Source organism: Kockiozyma suomiensis (genome assembly GCF_038497685.1).
Source record: "Kockiozyma suomiensis strain NRRL Y-17356 unplaced genomic scaffold V2V93scaffold_14, whole genome shotgun sequence".
In the NCBI taxonomy this organism is placed as follows: Eukaryota; Fungi; Ascomycota; class Lipomycetes; order Lipomycetales; family Lipomycetaceae; genus Kockiozyma; species Kockiozyma suomiensis.
In genome coordinates, this window is record NW_027117677.1 from 235,430 (window position 1) to 257,414 (window position 21,985).

The window sequence follows — 21,985 nt, forward strand, 5'->3', positions numbered from 1 at the left end:
CCTATACTTTCTTGGACCGATGTATGAATTATATTATAAACGACAAGTAATGGAACATATACCTATCTATAATAATAGATTAAGAGTGATAAGAATGCTATCCCAACAGCTTTTAGTAATCATGTTCATATTCGTAGTCACCAAACGACGTCGCGAATGGCTAGCTCATACAATATAGAATACACGTCTTTCTTCTTTGATATATCACTTATCAATATATTAAACCAACTTATTAACTCCTAACCAAAGGTACCACCACCAGACTTTCCGCCCCGCCGCAACTGCGAAATTCTCCACTCATTAGGATCTGCAAACCGATTATACAGCGGCTGTATCTTTTCGCTTTTCTTCCGCTTCGAAAGCATCGCAGGGTCGGCAACTTTGAAGAACGTAGGCGCCGCCTCGACCAGCCACCGCGGCTCAATCGCTGTAACGCAATGCATATACTCCTTCGACGTCATCACTAGCGTATGGTATATAACGTATTCTGCATTCTTGCCAAACAATGCCGAAGAAGGGTGCATGTATACCGGCGTGCTCTCGATTAGTGTCCGGTACCCTTCCTGCGGATCGCGTCTTGACGTATTTCTGAAAAACCCAGAACATAGCGCCCGTCGCACCCGATCCGTATCTGCCCCACAAGACACAATCTTGTGCTTATACCGCTCCATAATCGACACTAGTTGCTGTCTAACCTCCTGTGCTCGCTTCATACTTCGCGCCTGAATAAAATTCTCAAAGCACCACGAAGTACTGTAATCATTAGATCTCCACGCCGAATACACAGTCAATAGCGTAAGATGATCTCCCGTTGGATCATGGAATTTAGCCTTCTTCTGATCCGCCTGCTGCTGCTTCTCTTTTGGCCGATAAAAGACAGTCTGCACTGACAACATCGCAACAATACTCAAAATCTCATCTGAGGCACCGAAATCGACACTCGAAATCAAAACTTTTGCAAGTCCTGGCTCCATAGGAAAATCTGCCATTTTTCGTCCTAAGCGCGTCAGAAGACCTTCGTCATCTAGAGCAGATAGCGCATACAATTCTTCCAGCGCCGAAAGCATCGTATTTGTAGGCGGCGGGTCCATAAAGTCAAAATGCAACATATCGTTGATACCCATCGCCTTCAGCATCAAAATCGTATGCGACAGATTCTGCCGCTGAATCTCAGGAACAGTATTTGGTTGCATCTCCGTCTCGTATGCCGCTTCCGTGTATAGTCTATAACATTTTCCCGGACCGGTTCGTCCTGCTCTACCTGCTCGCTGTCGCGCCTGCGCCTGAGAAATAGGCAGCACAACAAGCGAATCCATGCCAAGTTTTGGGTCAAACGCATTAATCTTGACGAACCCAGGATCAACTACATAGTATATTCCATCAATCGTAATCGAAGTCTCCGCGATATTCGTAGCAATAACAACCTTACGACTACCTTCCGGCGCAGGATCGAAAATTCTACTTTGGACCTCACTTGGTAGCGCTGAATATACTGGTAAAATGATGAGCTCAGGCACACTTGGTCCCAGAACTTTCATTCTCTCATACAGCGTTTCGCAGGCAGTATCAATCTCCTCTTGACCTGTCAAAAAAACTAGAATATCTCCAGGTGGCTCCGACAGATGGATTTGCATCACTGTTATTAATGCTGCATCAAGATAATCAGACTCTGGCTCTTTGGTGAACATAATGTCGACAGGAAACGTGCGGCCAGGAATAAACAAAATCGGACAATTGTTAAAATATGAGGAAAACTTCTCAGCATCAAGCGTTGCAGACGTCACGATCAGTCGCATATCCGGTCGTCTCTTTAGTGTTTCTATAATCTCGTCAGCAAACAATGACTCGGTTAAATCAGAACGACAGCAAATACATACGCTTTAGCAATGCAAACAGAATATCAGTAGCTATCGTCCGCTCATGCGCTTCATCAAGCATAATGACGGAATACTGCTTCAAATCTGGGTCAAGTAATACCTCCCGCTGCAGCATACCATCGGTCATATACTTTATCTTCGTTCTGGAACTACTACAGTCATCAAATCGAATCGTATACCCAACCTCATCTCCAAGTCTGCAGCCAACTTCCTCCGCAACTCGCTTAGCAACAGATTGAGCAGCTACTCGTCGCGGTTGCGTACATGCTATCTTACCGTGATCGGCAAAACCTTCCTCGGCGAGGTATTGTGTGATTTGCGTAGTTTTTCCAGATCCAGTGTCGCCGACGACGATTAGCAGCTGGTTCTCACGAACTGCAGTGATTAGTTTCTCACGCAATCTGAACACCGGTAGAGACTCGCGCTGCTCCTTTAAACTCAAATTTGTAATTTTTCCAAATGAATTGTTGTTATACAGCGCCTTCTGCTTCCATTCCGGCATATTAGCTGGTCCGGTCTTTTTTGCGCTCGACTTGATTTCATCAGCAAGGACACGTGAACCAGGATCAATCATCGGGTCCTCCCACTGCTCTTCCAAACTAGCAGTCTGCACCCGCTTTTCTGCTTCTTCTCTTGCTACCTGCTGCTTCTGCTCTCGTCGGTCTTTGGCAAGAGTTGTGCCAGTCATTGCAGCACGGTATAATGAACCATCAGGAGCCTTGACGACTCTGATCGGACTCAGCTCTAAACTCTGCTTCGTCTGTCCTGCCAAAAATGGCGGCTCCTCTTCCCGCACCTCGATATCGACGTCCTCTTCAGCCTCAAGGTCAGCCTCATCAGCCATCGCAACCACGTCATCATCGAGATCAGGATAGTCTCCAGCATTTACAACCCCAGAGGCAATCAACTGCTTGATTTCCCAGCGCTCAGGACTTGTCAGCCGTTTCCGCGTCGGCGGTCTCATAACGTCGACTTTTTTGTTCCACGAAGCATCAAAGTCCGACATGCCTACTGCGCGGGCGTTGGCGCCGGTTAACTGCGACTGGGGCGCGATATCTTCGCCTGTTTGCTGGTCAACGTCTTTCATGCTTAATCCAATGCGCGTGCCTTCTATGCTGACGACTTTTACAAACACCTGCTGACCGCGCGAGAGAAGGTCGCTGGGGTGGTTAACCCGAGCACCTCTTTGAATTTGTGAGACGTGCACCAGACCATCAGCACGAGACCGTAACCCTTCCAACGAAACAAAGGCGCCGAAATCTGTAATATTCGCAATTTTGCCGGGATAAACTTTAAATAATTTGGGGGATTCATCAAGTTCGGGTTCAGGTTCAATTTCACGTCTGCGCTCCGAGCGTGAGGAGTGGTGCCGAGAAGAGGATTCTCGTTCGCCTTCGTCGCGGTGTCGGTGGTGTCGACTACTTCGCCTAGAATCTTCATCGTGTCGGCGCGAACTGCGTCTAACATCGTCGGAGTCTTCATGTATCCGTCGTCGCGAATGATGTCTTTCGTCCTCTTCTTCAGCAATTGATCTATGGTGTCGTCGACTATGTCTGTCTTCTGTGCGAGAACGAGAGTGTCGAGTCTCTTCATCTTCCTCTTCTTCGCGTCGTCGTCGCCGTCTACTTGAACTAGAGCTCTTTTCTTTGATCGCATGCTTCTTTTGATCACTCAAAGCCTTTTTATGCTTGGGGTGCATAAGTTTAATAAAGCGGTCTAGTGAATCCGCAAGTTCGGGACTGATAACCTCATTGATTCCCGCTTTCAAATTCTGACGAAAATCATCTACCGTATCTGATTTCGCGTGAATCTGTAAAACTTGCTCTGCCAATCCTCGATCTTTCTTGCCTATAGTTAACAAGTCAATACTTATTGGCCACAACAGTAAAACATAACTACAAAAAGGTCAAAAGACAGCAAAAAAATATCTTACCTAAATGATTCTCAAGTTCGCTGGTAATTTTTGAAATCAAAGCCAGAATCTCCAACTTCTCAAAATCATCGACTAACCCATCTGACGCCATAGCTGCAGATCAGCCACAGAGCGCAAAAAAGAAAAGATTAATTTGGTTTTCTCTGGCTATCTCTCGTCGAAAACTAAAATTACAGTCAGGTTGGGCAAAAATGAATTGTTTGTTTGCGATGGCAAATATCGGATAGGGTGCGCTCAGCATATTTTTAGTACCAAACCCTTATGCTTACTATTTAAATGTACACGAGCTTACTAACCAAGCAGTAATTAGCTAATAGAAGTAATTTGATTTTGTAAGTATATATACATAAACTAAATGATAGGAGAGCTTTTGATCAAAAAGCGTCAAATCAAACCAACCAGCAATCAAAGACAGACAGAAAAATAAAATAAACAATAAAAAGACATTTTGTAGTTATGTACAACTGCATTATTCATAGAGCGATAATAGTCAACATAAACATGTCAACGTAAATGCATCCCGAAGCGCCAAAAAAAAATTGAGATAGAAACAAATAAAGCCAAAACGAGCAAAAAAGAAAAACTCCATATTGCAATAGTAGATGGTTTTTTTTATCAAAGAGTCATGGCACTAAACAATCTGTGCATCCTGAGCCATGGCAATCTGGAAAGCTTTAATCTTTCCTCCCTGTTCCCTCAATCGATCCATAACGTATCCCATACCCTTTTGCGAGCGCGAGAGATTTTCTCCCATTTTACGCTGACCCCAAAGTTCCATACGCTCCTTCATAGAATCGAAACCAAAGGAAGAGAGGAAAGAGACTGTAGTGTTTGCACGCACGACTTTCTTTCCGTCTGCGCCAAGGTCACCTTTATAGGTAGCTGTTTCGACAACACGCATAACCTTGGTGAAGTCAATGTTTTTAGACTCAGAGAGGATGAGTTCGCTGCGTGGGTCGATGATTGAGGTTTCGAGAATCATACTTTCGGAGATGTTTAGTTTGGAAGTCGAGAGGAGGGCTTTACACCATTGAGGAAGCTTGCCGCGCTTGACAACCAGGCGCTTGGTGTGCAGACGACCTTGGTCGTCGACGTAGCGCTCGAGGGTGTCTACGCTGATGACATGAGTGGCGTATGGACTGGGGAGAAGTTAGTGATCGGAACTGACATAAGCACACAAGATAACAATTAACAAAAAGGAGCGTACTTTGGATATCTCAGGAAATAAGCGACGCTGAAAGTGTTAAAGTCGTGATTGTGGGTGTAGAACGATTTGTAGAATTTGACCATTTCGTTCCGAGAAGAGAAACCCGGGGAACTTTGTGGGTAGAGCTGCCGAGAAGGGCAATGAGATCAGATAGAGAAGGCGGACAATCAAGCTACTGATAAATAGTAGTAGGCTAGAAAAAAAAGACTGGAAGACTAGAAGACTCGGAAGAAATAAGGAGTAGGAGAGGAGGAGAGAAGATGGGTTATGAAAGAGAGGAAGAAGCGACGATGGGCTGACAGAGTGTGAAATAAATCCTCTTGAGTGGACACCGTGCACGTGATCACGCACAATCACAGGCTAAACCTTTCTGGATCTTTTTGAATTATATTGCTTTTATAAATCTTATTATTATTATTATTTTACAACAAAGAAAGCACATTGGTTCAATAGTTTCTATCATTTGTCGCCGATCGTGTCAGCTGCCCTTCTCCGGTCCTGAATAGTGCAACCTAACCTTCGAATCTCTTACATCTTATGCATTCACGTGCAAGCAAGTCATGTCAGCTCGAGGCACTATTCAGGATGCAATAGTGGTGTATAAAGAGCTACTACTCGCAAGATATTGTAATCAAGTCACAACAGAAGATAAGATATAAAAACTGCATGTATTTACTCTATTAGCCACTGTTTCAACCCCACATCCAGTCCACAAACCCGCACAGCCATCCTCCCCAAAACCAGGCCCTCACAACCGGTCCCAAAAAGCCGGGCCAGATATGATCAAGCATCCCTGCACACCCAAAGCCCTCGCTCTCAACGCCCTCACCGTACTCTAAAGTCCGCCGCACCCGACAGGTACCCCAGTAGTTATACCACTTGGGCTGCTGGCACACTACCGTCCGGTCAAGGTGCTTCCACAGTGGTCCGGTCGGGCCCTCAATGTACCGCCACTCAAACGGATGATAGTGTTGTCTTGGGTCGCTAGCCGGCAACTTGTCATCTCCCCAGTGACCAGGGAAATATAGCCATTCTATATTATTACAAAGTCAGTCTCACCTACTAGCCGCACTTCACAAAAAAAAAAATAAAAATAAAAAGTTGCATGTACACACCTGCATTGGCATCAGTCGTGTCTCCCTCTCCGCACATCGTCGTGCCATCATAAGTATACCCCAGATAGTTCTTTGCCGGATCCCACAGCGGCCCACGATCGGTGAAGTCACTCAGCATTCTAAATGGCAAGTCATGCGAATGCTGACCGGCCGACCCGTAGTTTGCATGCGTACCACGACCAGAGTAGATAACCGGACGATTCGGATCACCTTCTTTCTTCTCAAGTGCCTTAAAAGAAAATCCACTGCCGCCTCCATGGGCAGACATCCACAACGAATGTGGCTCGCCTTTATAAAACCGCAGAATTGAATGTTCCCAGTCTCCTATATGATTTCCATACGGACCACCGCCCATGACAAACGGGCCTAGATTGAATGCGTAAAAATAAAACCAAAAAGAGTCCACCCATCCGTCTCCTTTGTCAAACACAATCAGAACCGCAGGAACTCGCAGTTCTCCGGTCTCGATATCAGGAATATTGCCTCGACCAGTAATCCAGTCTGGATCGACGTCAAAGTCAGATGTCGACGACAAAAACACATCCTCCTCACGAGGAAGTTTGCCGACATCGTAAAGCGTCATTGGGAGTTTAATATCGTTTGTTATATTCTTGCCATCTTGCACCGGATACATATGCGAAACAAAATCTCGAACATCACACGGCAGGTAAACCTCTTCCGAATAAAGATGTACAGTCGGCGCATATTTCAACACATAGTCTGGAATTTGTCCCGGCTTGACTGACCAATCTTCTGCCTCTGTCCTGGGTTTATCGGAATATATCCACATCTTGAATATCTCCATTGCACTCGCCTCTGCGCTGCCAAAAGCGGCTGTCATCAACGTCATTGCTACTAACAATGCCCATCTCCAGCTCACGCAGCCAACACCTGGCGTTCGCCATTTCTTTGAGCTCATGATTGCAAATGATTTCACGTTCGAAACACAGTTATTCAAAAAGATAAGAAAAGTCACAGTTGAGGAACTGGATGCATGCTGACTGTGCCGGTCCGAGATTACAAATACAGCGTAATAGGCAAGTCAAATAAAGACCAGCTTTACTAGTAAAAAAGTAGGTTTATTCAGTAACTATATATTATTGTTAGCATTTTAAATATTAATGGTAGACTCAAGCCTGTAACTGAGCAAGAAGGCATTCGATAAGAATAAGCTACTTTGTGAAGAGTCGGCTCTTCACTTTTAAAAAAAAGCGCACACTCAAATAGAAAGAACGCACCTTGGTCAAGAAGTATTTGTAACCTATGAATCTATTTGGCTGATTATAAATAATGAGTATGAACAACAAGAGCCAGACTGAGGATAATCGCCCGAGGACGCTCTTTGCGCTTCGTCTGAGTTAGAAGATCCGAGACCCGCATCCGGTGAGGCGGGTCCAAATACCCTAATCCACTTATTATGTAATATCCCTAATTTTGTATCTCATTCCTATATTCATTGAATTGCTCTCATTCTTCTGATTCAGCACAACTTTGATTATTGGATGTTATCATTGTTTTATTTGGGATTTTTTAAGTTATACAGCTTGTTTCTTTTCATGGGTTTCGTTCAATCTGTCAACAACACTTCAATACATAAACAATGCCACCGCGCCTGGTAAAGGTATTATATACAAATTCTTCCATTGATATTACAATAAGTGCTGACTTATCTCAGAATGCCCGCTCGACAATTAATCCTGCTCCGCGTGTATGTCTTGATTACATTTGTCTGGGTGCAAAGAAATACTAAAGCATATCCAGACTGCCGCAGCTAAACAAGCCTTAAAAGCATTCTTCTGTGATCTCTGCCAAAAGGTATATATTTTACTCTCATAGTCTTGATTTTCTTCACGCTGACGGTTAGCAGGGATACAGTCGAATGGACGAATATGAGACCCATATCAGCAGCTACGAGCATCAACACAAAAAGGTATGCACTCAACTTCATACTCAAATCGCTGAACTTTCTCTCTAATAAAGTCTCATCTAAGAGATATAATGAACTACGGCAAATGCAGAAAGACTCGACAATGACTGCAGACCAGCGTCGTGAGCGCGAAATGCGAGAGGCAGGCATGCGCTCAATTTCCCTTACTACTATCCAAAACTCCACATCGAAGGTATCTACTGGTGCAAACTCAACAGCATCCCGACCTGGTTTCAAATCAATAGGTGGCGGTGGCGGATTCAAGAAATTAACGGCAAAAAGCACGACTTCTGCAGGTTCTGCTATGCAGAAAAGTGTAGCTGCGCCGGATGATTCGGATAGTGAGAGCGAGTTAGACTACGTGCGATATGATCCTCGACAGCCTACTTCTCCTTGACTCTCTTCATTGGTATTCCTGTTCATAAGCGGCGTTATTACTGGGTTTTTTTTCTCTTTTTAAGTTGGTTGATTATCGCGACTTCATTTCTTGTATCTATACTATAGTCTTACAACCCGACATTCCCAATCTTTTTATTCTTACATATTTCATGCCATCGCCGTAAATTGACATATATGACTGGGCAAAAATATAGCCAGCCACTCTTTCGTCCAAGCGGTCGTAAAATATCAAGCGTTTAGTAGTTTTCCTTGCAATATCTCAAACAGCATCCGCTGCCTAAGAATCTTCATATCCTTTTGCGAAAAAGTCAATGGTCCGTCTCGAGACAAGACCTCAACTGTTTTACATGTGAATACTCCACAATCATAGCCGTTTCGTTGTAATGGAGAATCATTGGGTACATAATCTTCCCACTCGTGAATATCATCCATCGGCACATTTTGCGTTCGACTTTCATTATGTATGTACTCGCGCAGATGCTGTAGTTTGTCGTTAGTCTAATTTTTGAATTCATGAATAAAGAGGGGAAAAAAAAAACTTACAGAGAAGGCACTGCCCGGACCACCAGCCATCGAATCGTAGTACTCGAATCTCTTCTCTTTGATATTGATTACACTAACGCACCAATGCGTATTATGAACGTTGATCGGGACAAATATATAATCCAGATTCGCCAAATTCAACTGCTTCCGCCTTCCCCATCGTGCAACAGCTTGATATCCCTTTGTACTCAATGCCGAGTAAAAATGAGTAGTATACACAAATGACCTTGGAAAATTATCGTGTTTAGCTGCGTGTTCGCGACTGCGCTGCGTCACCATTTCAAGATAAAAGTCGATAACGTTGTCATTCAGCCACTGCCCATCTCCTAGAGTCTTTATATCGCGAACCGAGATATCGATCCTAAAAGCGGAGATAAGAGTGCGGCCAAAATCACGACTGGACAGGCATTGTTGTACTTTAGATAACTGGATTTGATCTAAGGGTGGGATGATTTCTTTCTTGGGCCTTCGTAGTTCTTCGATTGCCTTCATTCGCTCCTTTCGACGCTCCTGAAGTGCTTGGAAACTCGGAAAATCGGTCGCATTTCCTTCCTTCACCAGCCTCTTCAACAACTCATCTACACTCTTGGAATCTGAAAGTCCATACGGCACAGGTCTGCGTCGCACATCCCTTGTAGGTCTTGCCGGCGATAAACTCTCGGCTAATGGTGATGAAGGTAAACCTCCGTATAAACTCGGAGCAAGACGGTTTCGGATCGCGGTAATATGTACATCATTGTGCAGCTTATTTAGCGACGATGAGGATTTTGGGAGACTCACGCTCAGAGGACCCATTTTCTTGAATGGGCTCTGATATTTCGTAATTCGGTCGGTTCCAAATGACGACTGTGTCCGGGGCTTCAAAGCAGAGAATCCATTAGAAGCTGCATAATAAGTGGATAATGGGGTAACTGTTTGATTTTGTACACTGGCCGACGTAGAGTGTAGGGCACCATGCTTTTGCTCATACTTTCGCCTTTTTCGGATAGCCTCTGTTAACTTCTTTCGGCGCTCTTCGTCAACTTCTGATCGAAGCACGGATGTTTTATTCGATGCCGACAAAAGGCAAGCGCCATAAGGTAATTCCGACCGAGATGGTTGTTGCGGTGGCTGAGAGTCTACAACAAGCGGGCCAGACATTTGCTGCGTCTCTGCAAAGGGTGATAAGGTGCCAATTTTGAGATTTGCAGGTTTTACTGCTGGCTGTGAGAATAATGGCTGATTGTAGTCTCCCGGAGAGGGTCGACGAGCAGGTGACATAACTTGCGGAGAATCCTCATATTGTATCGTTTCTCTGTTCTCCACCAAAGCTGGCTGATTCTCTTCAACTATACCAGTCATAGGTTCTGCGTCATGCGAGGAAAATAAGTGCCGCATTTCAGAATACAAATTCCATAAATGAGCCCAACAACTCTGCAATATCGGCAGCATTCCACCTTGCTCTGCCGCCGCGGTACTCGCTACGGGACCACGGCTTTCCTCGTGATTCCAAAAGGAATCACTCATTCGCCTTAAAAATCGTTCAGTAGATTGAATAAGAAAAAACGTCTTGTCTGTGATGATGCAGCAATTTAGTTGAGGAGATGATGAGCTGAAAAGATGGAGAGAAGCTCTGCAGATGAAGAGTGAGCCGCAGGAACTTTGCATGTCTTCGGCGTGCATCTGGGTTGTAAACATCAACAATATATTCTTGTACTTGAACATACTCTGAAGAGTCAGTCTTTGAATCTCCGAAATTTGATATTTCAGACATCTTGAATTTATATTTATTGCTGAAAAAAGACAACTGGCAATTTGCACCATCCGGCTACCGGATTTACAGTCATATATATCCACATCTCACTAAAGTACAATCTGTATTCAAATACAATCAATATACGAGTAGGAGTCATGTCGTTGGATATAAGCATTCGCGGGCCTCCCAATGCAGATTTCGTGCTTGGATACCCTGGTATAGATGCTAGTTGGGTAAGTGTACTGAGTTGACGATCGAGACATCTATCTAATGCAGCTTGACAGCCTCGGATCTGCGGTGTGGTTGAAGTAAGATCAAAAAAAGGAGCCCCTTTCAGACTCAAATCACTGGAGTTACAACTCTATCGAACGGAAGAGATCACGATACCCACTGCGCGAGTCATGAAGCAAACACGAAAGGAGACATACACAGTCGGTCGCCACTTGCAACTTCATAAAGAAACAAGTCAGCCGCAGTCGTATCTATCGATGAGCTTTCCGTTTGTATATACACTGCCGTTTTCGAAGGAGATGGGGTTGCCTTCTAGCATGGTCATTCCCAAGACTGCGTCGACAAAGTACAGTTTACAAGCAGCCGGATTAGAGGAGGATGGCAAGGGAGAGTATATTCGAACTTTTTGCCCAATCACCTTGCTCAGATATGACTCGATATCGTCGTTTTCAGAGTTCCGGCAACAGCAAAAGGTCGAGGCAAAATCAGATGATTCGTTGGTCGACGTGAGATTGATGCTAGACAGGACTGCCTTTGGACCGGGAGATCCGGTTCATATGGTTATTGATGTGCTCCCAAATCCAGACCTGTCGCACAAGTCTTACAAAGTGAAGATTAAGAACATTTATATAGATTTACAGGAGGTTATCAATTTTGGAACAATCAGCGATGGCATCGTGCCAAAGATAAAGACCATACAAGCAGAGAAGTTGGATATGCCAAGTAGCATCTCGTTATCTGAATTTGGCCACCGTCAAGACATCACATTCACATTTCCATCGCAAAGAAAAACTAGTCGCGATGTTCTTCAGCGCGAAGATGCGGGAAGTCCGAACACATTAATATCGTCATTCACTCAGATATCCGCTTTGTACTCTGTCAATTTCGTGTTAAAAGTCGTAGTCAGATTCTCTGGGTGTAAAGATGTGGAGATTCTGCAGTCTTTAACCGTCACCCCATTTGACGCAGAGACATGTCAAGCTTTACTCTTTCCGCTAAATAGCGTCATTCAAACAACGGCGAATGCAACTCATATTCAACCTCGTCCTACTCTGATACTAGCTAATGATCCTTCGGCGTTGTCTAAATTGGGCATGGTACTGGGTTCCAATCAGCAAAAAAATTTATGGATAGAATAGGACAGTCAGTCACAATGATATTGGATGTAGAGGTGGTTGTATGGGGATAGGATTGCACTTCAGGCGTTGTTTTTGGGTGCTTGCTCGTTTGGAGAACAATATTTGAGTGAGCTTTTTTGCCTTTCCGGATCAGTTGTACAGAGATACTATTTATTATCTAACATAGAAAAATAATATGCTAGCATTTAGGAATAAATATAGATAAATCAGAATATTACGTTATTCTGACCCAGTTATTGAGTTATATAATTAAGCCGCGCGAGAACAATTATTATTGCAGAGAAACCTTGAACGGCTTGCTTATAGCTTATGACACATTTGTCAAAGAAGACAATTGTTTTTTCTAAAAGTTCAATGGACGAATTAGACAGGGACTATGATGAGATAGCTCCTAATCGCGGAGCAAGCGGCTGGCAACAAGACGATGGTACTGAATCTGGCGATGAGCAGCAGGACTGGCGGTTATTAGCCGCGTACAGTGGTGCAAAGTACGTTCTTCAATGAGAGAAATTCTATTTGGCGAGAGTATGCTGATCATATGATAATATAGCAAGAAGAACTTACCGAAACGTGGTGAAAAGGAGTATGAACCGGATGGGAGTACGACGGATATAAGTAATCTCGAGCAAAGCCGAGAGGCAATGTACACCGCCTTAAGTGGCGAAAGGAAACACACAAGGTAAGACTGAATATCTTCCTCTGCTTATTGGTTTTTTGCTAAATTTATATGCTTCAGCAAAGCGCATATTTCAGCGATTTGGTACCCAAGTATGAGTAGAGCAAAGGTATTATCTGCTCGAGGCCCACACTTCAAAAGCATAGGAAGAGCAGATTCAACTGGTACTATCTACTTGATTCCCGAAGAGGTCATATATTTATTGGAGAGAGGGAGCATGTCATTATATAATCCAAGAGGAGATACAAGAATATCACTACAAGGCTGTTACACATCCTGTTTGCGAGCTTGCGGAGGGCTCGAGCGATATGTTGTCTACGCATACTTAAAGAGGCTTGGGTTTATTGTGCAAAGAGCCAATACGTTTGATGATAATGGACAGCCTGAATTACCTGTTGTTGAAAAGAAATATGGGATCTCTTCGCTATGGAGCTCAATTGTTGATCGATTTTTGAGATACTGGAAGCAAGTGTCACAGATTTTTCAGAAGAAGACTGCCTCTTTTGGGCCTATAATCCGTCGCGGAGTGTGGAGATCCTACGGTAAGTGCTTATAGCTCTGAATTCTAAAGAGAAACAGGCTGACTCGGACAGTTCCTATCTACCGAAACCTACAAATTATTCCCTACGAAAGCCATAAGAATGACAGTCCTGCGGTGGCCAAAACGAAGGTACCATTCCGTGTGGCATACAACGTCTGGAAACCACGACCATCGTTTAAGAAGTCCGCACCTGGAGAGCCTGATTTCCGAGTTGTTGTAATAAAGTAAGTTTGCCTGTCAATTTCTATTGGGAAAGTACACTCACATATTTTTAGTGCCGAGAAAGACAAGATGCCGACATATCTACAGATGCAGGCTTTATTTACCAACCTACCAACTGCTCTTGACGAGAAGTCTACCGAGAACCAAAGATTAAAGGACGGACATCGTAATGCGTTATTTGCAATTGTTGATTGTGGAATCATAAGTTTTGTTAGGCTTGGAGATGTGTCGTTTGGGGATGAAGAGATATATAAGCGCACACCACGGAATAAGCGCCAGGGCCAGAAAAAACAGTAAAGATTTTCTCCTTGAGGTGATATGAAATATATTGTACAATAGCCAAACCAAAATAACAAAAAAGTAAATGAAAACCCAGAGTACGCCATGCTTAAACTAAAGTATCCACAGTGTTAGAACCTGAGTCAATGGACTGAAAAGTAAATAAAACATGAAATCAACAAACCATCTAAGAAGTCTGAAGCCACTAATAATTCTAATGCCATTTCTGGAGGGACATCGAATTCCGGGATATTTCCAGGATTATTCTGATGCTTTAGATTGTAGTACAGATATTCGCACACTTTCTCCAAAAGGATACCACTGTCATGAGCCGGTTAGCAAATAACTCTAATACTATATTTCAAGGAATCATACTTAATGTCTTTGAGATCTACTCGTTTTGATTGAGATTCAAGACCAGCACCTTCGAACATGCGCTGTAATGTACCAGATACCATTGCTGCTTTGCGCAGAATCGAGTATTCATATCCGTCTGATGATACAAGAAGAACGTACTCGCTGTCTGCACTGCTATCGCCTTGTGACATGTTGCCGTAATTGATTTTGTTGAAACAATCGATATAGTTGCGTAATTAGAAGTGACATCCGCGAGTGTTTACCCGGCCTAGACAGACCTGCTTCAACGAGCTCAAATGTCTGGTTCACGACACGATAGTGCTCTTCGTCTTTTGAGCAAAGAATCAGCTTGGGTTTATAGCAGATCGAACGTCAGTCTTTATAAAGCTTTTCTAGAGTTGTTATAACTAGTGTTGGGACAAATTATCAGAGGCTTTGAATATATCTTATGTGTGTCTGGTGGTCGACACCGCGCCTTTGCACTGATCTGGGAGATATTGTTCAACAGATTTGAACGTGAGTTGTGACTCTTCGCTCGGTCTATATCGATATTACATATTGCACGATAAGAGTGTAGATAAGCTGTTGATAGCCGGCAATTCTATAACGCCCTGTTTCACAGGTTGAAGCGGTTCTCACACCTATACTATGGGAAATCAAATCTCCCAAGTTACGCCCTCGGCACCTACCGTCGGTATCGATTCCTACGTCGATGAACTCGGCGACATTCAATACGACAAAACCTACGGCTCAGCAAGATTTTTGAAAACTGTCAGAGGTCGTCATAAAGATGGACAGGTAATTGTTAAAATCTTCATCAAGCCTATCGCGAACTTGTCACTGCGGGCTCGTCAGTCACAGCTCACTAGTATGTCGTCCACCTGCGCTCCACAACAAAAAACTTGAAAACTAACAGCCATATTACAGAGGAGAGAAATGCTTTGCAAGAAGTTTCTCATGCCATTGCCTATAGCAAAATTGTGGAGACAGAACGGGCAGGATATCTCGTGAGACAGCATTTCGGAAACATCCTGTATGATCGGATAAGGTATGTGACGTTCTGGGCTTATAGATTTTGTATTTATTGTTCCTTACTTTGCAACTAGTATTCGACCGTTTCTCGAAAATATTGAAAAGCGATGGATTGCATTCCAATTATTATCAGGCCTCAGCAAGTGTCATGCAGTTGAAGTACATCATGGAGATATCAAGACCGAGAATATTGTCGTAACCTCTTGGAACTGGGTGTATTTGACAGATTTTGCCTCCTTTAAGCCAACTTATTTGCCTGAAGATGATCCAGCGGATTTTTCTTTCTTCTTTGATACTTCATTGCGCCGTGTATGCTATGTCGCGCCCGAGCGCTTTTATGGTCCTGGAGAGAACAAGAGAGGTCCATTGAACGATGCAATGGACATTTTTAGCTTGGGGTACTATAATGCACTGTTTTCAAGGTTGCTGTTATATACTAACGTAGTAATATAGCTGCGTTATTGCAGAATTGTTTTTAGAGGGTACACCTATCTTCACTCTCTCACAGTTATTCGGCTACAGACAAGGAACTTTCACTCCAGATCTTTCAAAGATTGATGATGTAGAGATTCGGGTGAGGAGCTTTGATTTATTATTATTATTGTTTTTATAATGTGTATATTGATCTAACATGCTTTAGTCTCTCGTGCGTCATATGATCAGCCTGAATCCTGCGGACCGTCTTTCGGCATCAGGATACTTGGAGAACTGGTGAGTCACACCATCTTTTTATTTAGATGTGTTGATTTCTTATCTTTATTATAGGTGCGACCGTGCTTTCCCGGGATACTTTTATAACTTTCTTCATGAGTATATTCAAAATATCACAGAGCCTAGCGTTTTGGAACTAGGCATACGATCACCAGCCCAGCAATATTTGGAAGCTGATCGAAGAATAGAACAGATCTACAATGACTTTGACAAAGTTGCTTTTTTTCTAAAATTTGATGATCCTCAAATCACAAACGGTGTTACTAGCTCGCAGATAGGGAAAGATCCGATCCCAGTGTATCTCGACATTCCACATTATCATACTTCTAAACCTGTCGCACCGCGAAATCCTCCCGAAGATAGAGGAGCAGTCATTTTTTTATCAATAGTAGCTTCAGCGATCAGAAACACTGCCACTGGAAGAGCAAGATTACATGCCTGTGATTTGATTTTAGCGTTTGGCGAGCAGTTGCCTGATGAAGCGAAGCTGGACCGATGCTTGCCTTATCTAGTATCCCTTCTTGGAGACGAGTTCCTCAATGTTAAAGTATCGGCGATGCGATGTCTGACGCAGTTGATGGCGCTTGTGCAGAGAATAACACCTGTGAACGAAAACGTGTTCCCAGAATATGTTTTACCGCGATTGCAACCTTTACTTGTCAGCAATAATGTTTTTGTTCGCGCAAGTCTCGCGTCGGTTATTTCAACGCTTGCTGAAACCGCTTTGCGGTTCCTGGACCTAGCTCAAGATGCTCGGATAGATGGTATATCTGGCGCTTTGGTAGACGCTGAGCTTGAGAATGGTATATCGAGTAATGACGGCTATCAAGCGCATTTCGATATGCTGAGACGTGAACTTGTTGAGCAATTCCAGGATTTCACAATTGCCCTATTAACGGACCCTGAGGCAGCGGTAAAGCGTGCTTTGCTGCGCTCAATTTCTCCTTTGTGCGCATTTTTTGGTAGTCAAAAGGCTAGTGATGTTATTCTCAGTCATTTGATTACGTATTTGAATGGAAAAGACGCACTTTTAAGAGGAGCATTTTTTGATGCCATCATTGGACTAGCTACGTTTGTAGGAGGCAATAGTTTGGAAGAGTACATCATGCCCTTAATGGTGCAGGCATTAGCTGGTAAGCCAAAAAAAAACATGTATGACTGTGATTGCGAACGAGACTAACTGATTTGTTGTATAGACACGGAAGAGTTTGTAATCGAAAAAGTGCTGTTCGCTTTCACTAGTTTGGCTGAGCTAGGACTGATAAAGCGACCAAATCTGTGGGATTTAGTTCGAATTACAATCCGGTTCTCGATGCATCCGAACTTATGGATCAGACAGGGTGTTTTCGCATTCATAGCTGCATCGGTAAAGTGGCTTTCGCTTGCTGATATTCATTGCATTATCGGTCCTATCGTCAAGCCATTTCTACAGTGTGAAGTGCTAGAGTACTCGGAAATCATGTTGCAAGATTTCTGCAAGCCAGCCGTAAGTGCTTATGATTGTTTTCTTGAGACTTTTGAGGCTTTTATTTTTTATGAGGAAGTCTAACGATCGATAGTTACCACGAATTCTTTACAATACTGCGATTAGCTGGGCAGCTGAATCTCGAGATTCAAACTTTTGGAAATCCGCTAAAGAGCAGCGAATGTCGGATATTGTGCCTATTTTTGATGGATCTTATTCTATCACTTCATCATTACATAATCTGTCAATCACAAGAGCAGCTGCTCAAGACAACGCGTTCTCTGAAAAACTGCCTAGAACAGAAGAGTAAGATAGACTATCGTTTTTCATGGTTTGAATCATATATATTGACTGATAGTTTACAGGGACAAAATATGGTTACAGAAGCTTGAAGTCATGGGCTTGATGCCTGAAGATTTATGGAAACTAGTCGCTTTGCGAGAACATATCTGGCGAATAGCCAAAGCTAATGCGAGCAACGTCAAGGGCGTAATAATGAGAGGAGATCAAAGCGATGTTCCCGATTTTGGATCCACAATCTCAGTCAATAAACTGGGAGTACAGTTGCATACGTACTTTTTCGACGATACTCGAGCAACAGTAAAGCGGCATGTTGCCAAACCGGCAATTTCTGAATCGACAATCAAGAAGTACAAGGCCGCAAGTGCGCTCATGAATGCAATGAGCTCGATCGATGGACAGCCGTCGTCGTTGCCACTAAAGCGAGCAAACATTCCTCCGCATTGGCTGAATGGCGTCGAAGGGTCGCCAAGAACTATGGCGCCAATATTTCAATTGGAATCACCTACTCGACCTGCGGCGGCTAGTGTGTTCATGACGAGTCCGTCCCGTGTGCAGAGTAATGTGACTAGAGTTGAGACGTTGGAGAGTACCACTAGCACAAATGGCCCTTTGGGCGAAGGAGCTATTGCCTCTTCGTCAGCAGCGGGTGACAGTGTACTTGAGCGCCAGCTGACTTTATCGCGCGAGCTCCGTCGGAGAGCAAGTGTGGCTACGTTCAAGAGTAAGGCTGACGACGACCAGCACAACCCGTTCAAAGCAGCTGCAGATGTAGGCACGAGTAATGCTACTGCCTTTGGACAAGTTGATAAAGTTGAAAAAGAAGTGAAGGGTACGGGTGTTGTAGCCACTAAGTCTAGTCAGGTAGTGAATGTGACGCCCCCTATGGAGATGACTGCTTTGACTGCTTCGCAGTATTTAACTACGGATGATGACACACTAGTTGAGACTGTTGTTTATCGTGGACATTCGTACATGGGCGACGATCCTTTCATCCTGAAACTCTTGGATACTGTATACGTTGAGAAGTTCATGGTCGACATTCCAGAGTTTGGTCCGATTATACCACTTGCTGCGCGCCCTCGATCTCTGTACAAGCATTCGAACGGATTGCCTATCAACTCGGGTAATCAATGGCGTCCTGAGGGCACTTTAGTGGCACATTTCGAAGAACATTGTGGACCGATTAATAAGATAGCGGTGGCACCTGACCATGCCTTCTTTTTAACGGCATCGGATGATGGTACAGTAAAAGTGTGGGACTCGATGCAGCTTGAGCGCAATGTGACAAATCGATCGCGACAAACATATACTCATCCTGGAGGTGGGAAAGTCAAATGTTTGTGCTTTATCGACGGCACTTATTGCTTTGCCAGCGGTTCTACGGACGGTACCATCAACGTTGTCAAAGTTGATTACTCAACACCTACCGGCCGAGGCATTTCGAAATATAACAGGCTGACTACGTTAAGATCTTTTAGATTGGAGGAAGGCGAGTTTCCGATTGAGATGCAGCATGTCAAGGTTGAATCCGTGTCAACTCTAGTGGTTGCTACAAATCGGTCGCGAATTTTGGGAATCAACTTACGATACGAGAAGCTGAATTGTAGCTTTAATTTTCAGAACCCGCTGCATCATGGAACAGTGACTTGTTTCTGCGTGGATAGGTCACGGTCATGGATTGCTGTTGGTGTATCGAGAGGTATAATTGATATATGGAGTATTCGCTATCAGGTTCGCCTCAAGGCATGGGGATTCCAGGCGGGGACCCCAATTCATAAGATTACGATGCATCCAGTGCGAGGTAATGGCAGGTGTATTTGTGTTGTTGGCGGAGCCAGCGCTACCAATGATGAGGTTAGCGTATGGGATGTCGAGCGGACTATTTGCCGAGAAGTCTTTCGTACGAATAGCGAGCCAGGCTCAGCTAGTACTATCGAACGCAAATACGAACCTGTGATGGTCGACGATGAACCTGTTGAGACGCTATTAAGCAGGTTTGCGACTGATCCTGTACAGCTTCTTGAGCGCAGCGAAATCAGCATTAGTAAAGGCTTACGGACGATGTGTATTCTTGCACCAGAACTCTTAGTCGATTTTGAGCAAGGCAATTTCATGCCTGACTATGATGGTGCACCAAGCGGTGGTGCCACGAGGACGACGAGCCGGTATCGTGCAGCGATTGCGAATTCGTTTATGATTACGGCCGGTGCAGATCGTAATTTGCGGTACTGGAGTCTTGGGAAGTTAGACTCGTCGTATATAGTAAGTGGGCCTTTAGCTGAACATTCACGGCCTACCTATTCGTCTTTTGCGGCCACGGATCAACATTTGCATCACATAATTATTCACACTGAATTACGGGGCGCAGTAAGTGCAGCTGTAGGAGCGCGCACGGTCGAGCAGGCGCCGCCGGCACCGAATGGGACTGCTCGTGGACAAGTGTCAAAGGGGTCACAGCGGAGGAATACGGAAGTGCGACAGACGCCGCCTGAGATGCAGACGATGCGAAATACGCTGATTACGTCGCATCAGCAGAATATGATGAAGTATCATAGCGATGCGATATTGGATGTCACTGTATTGTTCAAACCGTATGGATTGTTGGTTTCGGTGGATCGGGCGGGTGCTATAAAGGTGTATTCTTGATTTCTTTCGTGGGATAGATGTGTATTGGGAAAGCAATTTAGTATTTGCATGCCGGAACGGTTTTTTTTTGTTTCGAATTCTGTATTTTTGACTATGAATTCATATTACTTGAAATGGTTAATAACTTACAACTACCATACCACGAAACGCACAAAATATCCGAGTGAATGAACGAGAATGACTTCAATACAACAGCAAGTAACTATACCAAACAAAAAAATCTCACATAACAAGACGGCAGCAGAACTTAAGCCCGAAGAGCGCGCAACCGCTCACCTAATGAATCTTCTTCAACTTCAGTCGGCGATGGTCCGACTTTTCCCTTCGCGGGTGTATTAACTTCAAGATTTTGTTGCATTTCAAGACCGGCTTCGTCGGCAACCTTTTGCATTAGCAGGTCGACTTCTTCTTGAGGCGCTGCGACGGCGTTGTTGACTTGACCTGCTTCTTCATAGTATGAGGTTGTGACGTCGAGATCTTCGAATTGTTGTTCGAATTTCTCCATGACCATTGACATCTAGTAAAGATTTGTTAGTGATGAGGAACCCAAAAGGAGTTTATGTGGGCATGATACCTTTTCAAGGTTCATGCTCTCCATAGCACGATCCATGTTCTTGACCACATTTGCCATATTTCCAGTGACCTAAAGAAAAACTATTAGCCCGGTAGAGTAACTATAGATCGTACAATGTGACGCACATTTCTCATAGTGACAGCAGTCTGTACCCGACTAGCAACAGCATCAATTCTGGAAGCGAGACGTAGTAGGTTCATACGCTCGCTTGATTTTCTGATAGCATTTTGTGCGTAGAGCTTTGCAATGTCATTATTTCCTTGTTGTATAGCCTAATCATTGCAATGTTAATAGAAATGCGAGCGGGAGAATGAGGAGCAACAGTGATCAGAAATACCTTCTTGACTTTGTCTTTCTCTCGCAGTTCGTCTTTGGCAGCTCTATTTGCCTGCTTGTTCAAAGACTTTGCAGTGAACTGTTGATAATCGCTATTAGTATGATACAGACATTGAAGAGGCTATTGTATGAATCGCAAGATACCTTCAAATTAAAGAGGGATTCTATATCAAGATTAGCAATCTGAGAACAATGAACCAGACACACCAGTCACAGCGCCTGCACTATTAAAAACAAACGTACTTTCTAATCCAGACATTGCTTCTGTTTTAATGAATCAAAGAAACAAGTGACGAAGCTTCACGCTCAAATCAGGTCGAAAGATATAGCAAGAGACCACAGAGTCGAGAGGAGCCGCTGATGACCGCGCGTATCGCAGTTGGGCGATGCCGAGAGCCAGCCGCGTCAGACCGACAGGTCATGTGATCATAGTCATGTGACTAGTTTTTGAGGCCGAGAATAAACACGATTCAGGGAGTTGATAAGTTATAATGAATAGAAATTGATTATAAAGAGATAAGAGGGACGATCAAAACTTGTATATAGAAACCTGGGTGAAGATGATGGATAACAGGTAAGAATGCTGCTCTACGTACTGCTGACATAGTGGTTGCTAGTGTTTAGTAATGATTTCTAACATTCATAATAGGCATTCAATAATGCTCTATAATCCTTGAATAACAGCTAAATCATCTCTATGCAGTTGCAATTAGAAGAAGATGTACTAGTACAGCACT

At 43.9% G+C, this 21,985-nt stretch overlaps 10 protein-coding genes across 10 annotated transcripts; 4 read left to right on the plus strand and 6 right to left on the minus strand.

Moving 5' to 3' along the window:
- Positions 1-11: 11 nt before the first annotated feature.
- Positions 12-4,012, minus strand: V2V93DRAFT_350022 (putative RNA helicase-like splicing factor). The gene is made up of 3 exons (XM_066907960.1): positions 3,811-4,012; positions 1,878-3,725; positions 12-1,819 (listed from the first exon to the last, which is right to left on the minus strand). Exons 1-3 carry the CDS (start codon positions 3,899-3,901, stop codon positions 240-242), a joined length of 3,519 nt encoding a protein of 1,172 aa, XP_066763822.1. The 5' UTR covers positions 3,902-4,012; the 3' UTR covers positions 12-239.
- Positions 4,013-4,116: 104 nt separating this feature from the next.
- On the minus strand, positions 4,117-5,361 carry V2V93DRAFT_374701 (PRELI-like family-domain-containing protein). The gene is made up of 2 exons (XM_066911303.1): positions 5,018-5,361; positions 4,117-4,949 (listed from the first exon to the last, which is right to left on the minus strand). The coding sequence occupies exons 1-2, from the start codon at positions 5,098-5,100 to the stop codon at positions 4,442-4,444; spliced, it is 591 nt and encodes a 196-aa protein (XP_066763823.1). The 5' UTR covers positions 5,101-5,361; the 3' UTR covers positions 4,117-4,441.
- Positions 5,362-5,422: 61 nt separating this feature from the next.
- Positions 5,423-7,480, minus strand: V2V93DRAFT_374702 (uncharacterized protein). The gene is made up of 2 exons (XM_066911304.1): positions 6,133-7,480; positions 5,423-6,050 (listed from the first exon to the last, which is right to left on the minus strand). The coding sequence occupies exons 1-2, from the start codon at positions 7,049-7,051 to the stop codon at positions 5,710-5,712; spliced, it is 1,260 nt and encodes a 419-aa protein (XP_066763824.1). The 5' UTR covers positions 7,052-7,480; the 3' UTR covers positions 5,423-5,709.
- A 117-nt stretch (positions 7,481-7,597) lies between these two features.
- Positions 7,598-8,655, plus strand: V2V93DRAFT_374705 (putative g patch domain-containing protein 8). The gene is made up of 5 exons (XM_066911305.1): positions 7,598-7,753; positions 7,808-7,840; positions 7,894-7,947; positions 8,000-8,062; positions 8,124-8,655. Exons 1-5 carry the CDS (start codon positions 7,733-7,735, stop codon positions 8,454-8,456), a joined length of 504 nt encoding a protein of 167 aa, XP_066763825.1. The 5' UTR covers positions 7,598-7,732; the 3' UTR covers positions 8,457-8,655.
- A 31-nt stretch (positions 8,656-8,686) lies between these two features.
- Positions 8,687-10,141, minus strand: V2V93DRAFT_392515 (uncharacterized protein; the record flags this gene model as incomplete). Its single annotated transcript, XM_066912477.1, has 2 exons — positions 8,687-8,938; positions 9,002-10,141. The coding sequence occupies 2 exons, from the start codon at positions 10,139-10,141 to the stop codon at positions 8,687-8,689; spliced, it is 1,392 nt and encodes a 463-aa protein (XP_066763826.1).
- A 522-nt stretch (positions 10,142-10,663) lies between these two features.
- On the plus strand, positions 10,664-12,398 carry V2V93DRAFT_374708 (uncharacterized protein). Its single transcript, XM_066911306.1, has 2 exons — positions 10,664-10,969; positions 11,021-12,398. Exons 1-2 carry the CDS (start codon positions 10,892-10,894, stop codon positions 12,104-12,106), a joined length of 1,164 nt encoding a protein of 387 aa, XP_066763827.1. The 5' UTR covers positions 10,664-10,891; the 3' UTR covers positions 12,107-12,398.
- A 3-nt stretch (positions 12,399-12,401) lies between these two features.
- V2V93DRAFT_374709 (tRNA-splicing endonuclease subunit sen54 N-term-domain-containing protein) lies at positions 12,402-13,916 on the plus strand. The gene is made up of 5 exons (XM_066911307.1): positions 12,402-12,594; positions 12,657-12,785; positions 12,843-13,324; positions 13,376-13,547; positions 13,599-13,916. Exons 1-5 carry the CDS (start codon positions 12,416-12,418, stop codon positions 13,840-13,842), a joined length of 1,206 nt encoding a protein of 401 aa, XP_066763828.1. The 5' UTR covers positions 12,402-12,415; the 3' UTR covers positions 13,843-13,916.
- Positions 13,560-14,398, minus strand: V2V93DRAFT_374710 (BTB/POZ protein; the record flags this gene model as incomplete). The annotated part of the gene is made up of 3 exons (XM_066911308.1): positions 14,200-14,398; positions 14,009-14,145; positions 13,560-13,938 (listed from the first exon to the last, which is right to left on the minus strand). Exons 1-3 carry the CDS (start codon positions 14,370-14,372, stop codon positions 13,934-13,936), a joined length of 315 nt encoding a protein of 104 aa, XP_066763829.1. The 5' UTR covers positions 14,373-14,398.
- A 203-nt stretch (positions 14,399-14,601) lies between these two features.
- On the plus strand, positions 14,602-20,462 carry V2V93DRAFT_80618 (uncharacterized protein). Its single transcript, XM_066912795.1, has 9 exons — positions 14,602-15,049; positions 15,109-15,229; positions 15,288-15,611; positions 15,667-15,787; positions 15,854-15,924; positions 15,979-17,057; positions 17,121-17,410; positions 17,484-17,695; positions 17,755-20,462. The coding sequence occupies exons 1-9, from the start codon at positions 14,830-14,832 to the stop codon at positions 20,336-20,338; spliced, it is 5,022 nt and encodes a 1,673-aa protein (XP_066763830.1). The 5' UTR covers positions 14,602-14,829; the 3' UTR covers positions 20,339-20,462.
- On the minus strand, positions 20,409-21,611 carry V2V93DRAFT_374713 (Snf7 family). Its single transcript, XM_066911309.1, has 6 exons — positions 21,492-21,611; positions 21,393-21,412; positions 21,250-21,327; positions 21,038-21,184; positions 20,913-20,981; positions 20,409-20,855 (listed from the first exon to the last, which is right to left on the minus strand). Exons 1-6 carry the CDS (start codon positions 21,505-21,507, stop codon positions 20,586-20,588), a joined length of 600 nt encoding a protein of 199 aa, XP_066763831.1. The 5' UTR covers positions 21,508-21,611; the 3' UTR covers positions 20,409-20,585.
- Between the last annotated feature and the right edge of the window lie 374 nt (positions 21,612-21,985).

What these genes read in the sequence shown, in the direction of transcription:
- V2V93DRAFT_80618 (XM_066912795.1), top strand. Translation starts at nt 14,830, where the DNA reads ATGGGAAATCAAATCTCCCAAGTTACGCCCTCGGCACCTACCGTCGGT. An exon ending in TCGTCAGTCACAGCTCACTA is followed by an intron (nt 15,050 to 15,108) that starts GTATGTCGTCCA and finishes GCCATATTACAG; the next exon opens with AGGAGAGAAATGCTTTGCAA. An exon ending in TTGATGATGTAGAGATTCGG is followed by an intron (nt 15,788 to 15,853) that starts GTGAGGAGCTTT and finishes AACATGCTTTAG; the next exon opens with TCTCTCGTGCGTCATATGAT.
- V2V93DRAFT_374709 (XM_066911307.1), top strand. Translation starts at nt 12,416, where the DNA reads ATGACACATTTGTCAAAGAAGACAATTGTTTTTTCTAAAAGTTCAATG. An exon ending in CGGAGTGTGGAGATCCTACG is followed by an intron (nt 13,325 to 13,375) that starts GTAAGTGCTTAT and finishes TGACTCGGACAG; the next exon opens with TTCCTATCTACCGAAACCTA. An exon ending in TTCCGAGTTGTTGTAATAAA is followed by an intron (nt 13,548 to 13,598) that starts GTAAGTTTGCCT and finishes ACATATTTTTAG; the next exon opens with TGCCGAGAAAGACAAGATGC.
- V2V93DRAFT_374705 (XM_066911305.1), top strand. Translation starts at nt 7,733, where the DNA reads ATGCCACCGCGCCTGGTAAAG. An exon ending in CAATTAATCCTGCTCCGCGT is followed by an intron (nt 7,841 to 7,893) that starts GTATGTCTTGAT and finishes AAGCATATCCAG; the next exon opens with ACTGCCGCAGCTAAACAAGC. An exon ending in ACGAGCATCAACACAAAAAG is followed by an intron (nt 8,063 to 8,123) that starts GTATGCACTCAA and finishes GTCTCATCTAAG; the next exon opens with AGATATAATGAACTACGGCA.
- V2V93DRAFT_374708 (XM_066911306.1), top strand. Translation starts at nt 10,892, where the DNA reads ATGTCGTTGGATATAAGCATTCGCGGGCCTCCCAATGCAGATTTCGTG. An exon ending in CTGGTATAGATGCTAGTTGG is followed by an intron (nt 10,970 to 11,020) that starts GTAAGTGTACTG and finishes GCAGCTTGACAG; the next exon opens with CCTCGGATCTGCGGTGTGGT.
- V2V93DRAFT_374713 (XM_066911309.1), bottom strand. An exon ending in AGAAAGACAAAGTCAAGAAG is followed by an intron (nt 21,185 to 21,249) that starts GTATTTCTGATC and finishes TGCAATGATTAG; the next exon opens with GCTATACAACAAGGAAATAA. An exon ending in CTGCTGTCACTATGAGAAAT is followed by an intron (nt 20,982 to 21,037) that starts GTGCGTCACATT and finishes GTTTTTCTTTAG; the next exon opens with GTCACTGGAAATATGGCAAA.
- V2V93DRAFT_374701 (XM_066911303.1), bottom strand. Translation starts at nt 5,100, where the DNA reads ATGGTCAAATTCTACAAATCGTTCTACACCCACAATCACGACTTTAAC. An exon ending in TATTTCCTGAGATATCCAAA is followed by an intron (nt 4,950 to 5,017) that starts GTACGCTCCTTT and finishes ACTTCTCCCCAG; the next exon opens with TCCATACGCCACTCATGTCA.
- V2V93DRAFT_350022 (XM_066907960.1), bottom strand. Translation starts at nt 3,901, where the DNA reads ATGGCGTCAGATGGGTTAGTCGATGATTTTGAGAAGTTGGAGATTCTG. An exon ending in CGAACTTGAGAATCATTTAG is followed by an intron (nt 3,726 to 3,810) that starts GTAAGATATTTT and finishes TGTTAACTATAG; the next exon opens with GCAAGAAAGATCGAGGATTG. An exon ending in TCTGTTTGCATTGCTAAAGC is followed by an intron (nt 1,820 to 1,877) that starts GTATGTATTTGC and finishes ACGAGATTATAG; the next exon opens with AAACACTAAAGAGACGACCG.
- V2V93DRAFT_374702 (XM_066911304.1), bottom strand. Translation starts at nt 7,051, where the DNA reads ATGAGCTCAAAGAAATGGCGAACGCCAGGTGTTGGCTGCGTGAGCTGG. An exon ending in CACGACTGATGCCAATGCAG is followed by an intron (nt 6,051 to 6,132) that starts GTGTGTACATGC and finishes GTAATAATATAG; the next exon opens with AATGGCTATATTTCCCTGGT.